This window comes from Mytilus edulis, unplaced genomic scaffold, assembly GCF_963676685.1.
Source record: "Mytilus edulis unplaced genomic scaffold, xbMytEdul2.2 SCAFFOLD_1852, whole genome shotgun sequence".
In the NCBI taxonomy this organism is placed as follows: Eukaryota; Metazoa; Mollusca; class Bivalvia; order Mytilida; family Mytilidae; genus Mytilus; species Mytilus edulis.
The window spans coordinates 8,951-12,254 of record NW_027268103.1 but is presented as its reverse complement, the minus strand read 5'-3'; the positions used below and the strand labels follow the sequence as shown (position 1 = coordinate 12,254).

The following is a 3,304-nucleotide window of genomic DNA, read 5'->3' as shown; positions in this document are numbered from 1 at the left end:
TTATCCTTTCCGAATAAGTCTGTTTAAAGGTTTGGTTAGCTTTTGAGGTGAAAGCAGAATTTTTTGTGCTTTGTAATTACTGCGAGGTCTCATTATTGCGATAGTCACATAGTCGCATTTTTCAAAATGATAAAAAAAATCTCCCAGTAATTTCTGAATATTTAGTACCTATTCCATGAACACATGAGTTTCTTTATCTTTCCTTTTTTTAATAGCGGTCATGATCATTAAACGTTCGCTCGTGAAGCAGGCTTGGCAAGCAAAAATAACAGTTTACACCGAAAATACAACTTAGATTTATGACCCTTGTAAGTAGTTTTTGGTTTTTTTCGATACACAAAAAAGAATAATGCAATCAAATTTTAATTTTTGTGTTATTGATAAACAAAGAAATATTCAAATAAAACATATTAAAACAAATTTCATTTGAACTTTCGAAGGTTCATTTATCAAGTATAAATCTCCATTTCACACAAGGATAAATACTCAGGAAATCTTCCTTTTACGATCTGTGCACGGACAAATCGTCCAAATGTATTCTTCTGGCATAACATATTCACGCTCTGTCCTGTAAAACTGGGTCCCTTGAAGGTTCCACAGATTCGAGAAAACGATGCACCGTCTAGACCAGCTCTCACTTCAACGTCATGCAATCTCTCACCTGTAAAAACAACAATTTAAAAAAAAACGGTATTAATGACAACTTTTTATATCGTTCATTTTGAAAGCTGCTTCCGTTTTTTCACGTTGAACAAGGGGTAACACTTAATGACATTATCACTGCGTTCATCCCGTTTATTCACGTTGAACAAGGGTAAGACTTAATGACATTATCACTGTGTTCCTCCCGTTTATTCACGTTGAATAAGGGGTAACACCTAATGACATTATCACTGCGTTCCTCTCGTTTATTCACGTTGAACAAGGGGTAACACTTAATGACATTATCACTGCGTTCCTCTCGTTTATTCGCGTTGAACAAGGGGTAACACCTAATGACATTATCATTGCGTTCCTCGGCTTTTCTTCTACCAAGTGTGCGTTTCTTTCAAGCATTGATAACCGTAACACATGATTTCATAAATATATGCATAGCAATTATCAAATGTCATATAAAAGTGTTAAATTCTTTAAGCAATCTGTTATTCTTTACCCTAAAAATTTAGACAGACACAGACAGGCCAAGCTATGTTTTGTTTTATGAAGAGTGCATCAAAACCGATCGCAAAAGACTGCATGATAGTCAGGTCGGGTTTACAGGTCAATAAAGAATATTGGTTGAACAAAATAAAGAACAGATAAAATAAACCAACACAAAAAATAGAGAAAAATGTCTTGAAAAATCAAAGAATATAGAAATGAAGGACTCTCTCTCCAGATCCTCATTCATGTTCACTTTTGTCAGTGACTTTCAGACATATTCAGGTCTGTAGTTCCTGTACTTTTTAACCAAAAATTGTCTTGAGGCGGTCTGCATGCTATATGTCATGCTCTTAACCACCTGAGTTGTGTAGATATCAATAAAAGGAGCCATGAATCAACAACTCATTCAAAATAAAAGGCATCGACAGGTCAATAATCCGTCTTCAACCATGTGTTTATACAATGATAGAGATATCAAATGACGCTGTAAGACTAAATAAAAATCTCTCGTGTAGCGTTACTAAATAAATTTGGCCAAATACTTTACCATTTTCATCTTGTCTGTTAACCAAAACAACTTTCTTTATCTTAAACGTATCTTGAAGATCAATGCTAAGCCATGGAGTAAATTCACCGCGTGTATGAGTACACTCGTATCCATTTTGACGTTTAGGGACAAATCCATCAGTCGCAAAGGTTGCACCATAATTGTCTGGCTTTTCAAACGTGGAACTCTGAGTAGCTGGCATGGACAAAGCTATGTTTACTTCTCCCGTTTCCATTTCTAAAGACAAAACAGAAATGTATTCATGATGTCTTGTCATAATTATGTTCTTATATTTCAAAAAAAAATAAAACATGCTGATTTTATGCCGCTTTCCATCTTTATTTCCTAAGTGGAAACTTCATGCTCATCCCAAAAACAATCAAAATAGTTTAAGAGAAGCTTTCTAATGGCTATTTATAAGATCCCGAAAGGACACATGTAAAACAATTCAAACGAAAATTAACGGCCTAATTCATGTACAAAATAATGAACGAAAAACAAATATGTAACACAGCAACAAACGACAAACACTAAATTACAGGATCCTGACTTGGGACAGGCACATACAGAATGTGGCGGGGTTAAACATGTTAGCGGGCGCAAACCCCTCCCCTTACAAGGGACTGTGGTGTAACATAAGAACAAACTATAAAAATCAGTTGAAAAAGGCTTAACTCATCAGATGGATACAAATATAAATACATCTAACAAAAACACTAAGTGGACGTGGCCGGTTACTTCTACATCCAAAAGACAAAAATACACTAAGCACAGATCTGAGAGTACTCGCAGTTACGGACAGCTAGTTCAAATTAGCCAATAACAACTATTTTAAAAAATCATGCATCTAACACTAAATTATCAATCAGTACATATCCAACATCCGTGGATTTAGTGTAATAACGTCATAAACAGTCAGAGAAAAACATGACCATGTGCAATGTCAAGCCATATGTATCGACTGATTGTAGAGCCATTAAAATGCATATGTATTTAAGAATTGAATGCTTCTTTTTGTAAATTTATTGGGGTGTAAAAGCGTTGACCGAAGTACATTTTCTATGAAGCGCGGAAGCGCTTCATTCTAAAAATATGCGCACGGTCAACGCTTTTACACCCCTATAAAGTTACAAAAAAAAGCATTCAATACTTATAATTACATTTTTAGCTATGATCATGAAAACACGAATTTTATATATTTTTTTTATTTAATTCAACTGTGCACTTTATTGTTGGACCACGTGTTGTCATGAATGACAAGTTGTATGGAGCAATGCAACTGCTTACGGAATAACATGTGATATGCAGTTAGCCAATCAGAATAAAGTATAATAATGAAACATACATCTAATGTAATTATATAACAATAATATTTAGTTTGCTTTTAATTCACTGATAACAAAATCAATATTAATACCAATAAACAATATCCAAACTCTAATTACCAGTTTTCAATTCGCCGTTTCAGAATCTAATGCATCCTGGGTGATTTTTTCAAAAGTGCACACCAAAACGTTCTGATTGGTTAAAAATGTCATAAACAATGGAAATTTAACCAATGACGTGACGTTATTTTATTTTGAGGTACGAACAATGAAACTACCCATGATTCTT

General features: G+C 34.2%; 1 protein-coding gene across 1 annotated transcript; it reads right to left on the bottom strand.

The window, feature by feature from the left end:
* Positions 1-449: 449 nt before the first annotated feature.
* LOC139506775 (fucolectin-6-like) lies at positions 450-1,925 on the bottom strand. Its single transcript, XM_071295546.1, has 2 exons — positions 1,691-1,925; positions 450-661 (listed from the first exon to the last, which is right to left on the bottom strand). The coding sequence occupies exons 1-2, from the start codon at positions 1,923-1,925 to the stop codon at positions 450-452; spliced, it is 447 nt and encodes a 148-aa protein (XP_071151647.1).
* Positions 1,926-3,304: the final 1,379 nt, after the last annotated feature.

Coding starts and splice junctions, on each gene's coding strand:
- LOC139506775 (XM_071295546.1), bottom strand. CDS start 1,925: ATGGAAACGGGAGAAGTAAACATAGCTTTGTCCATGCCAGCTACTCAG. Junction 662..1,690: donor TAACAGACAAGATGAAAATG/GTAAAGTATTTG, acceptor TTGTTTTTACAG/GTGAGAGATTGCATGACGTT.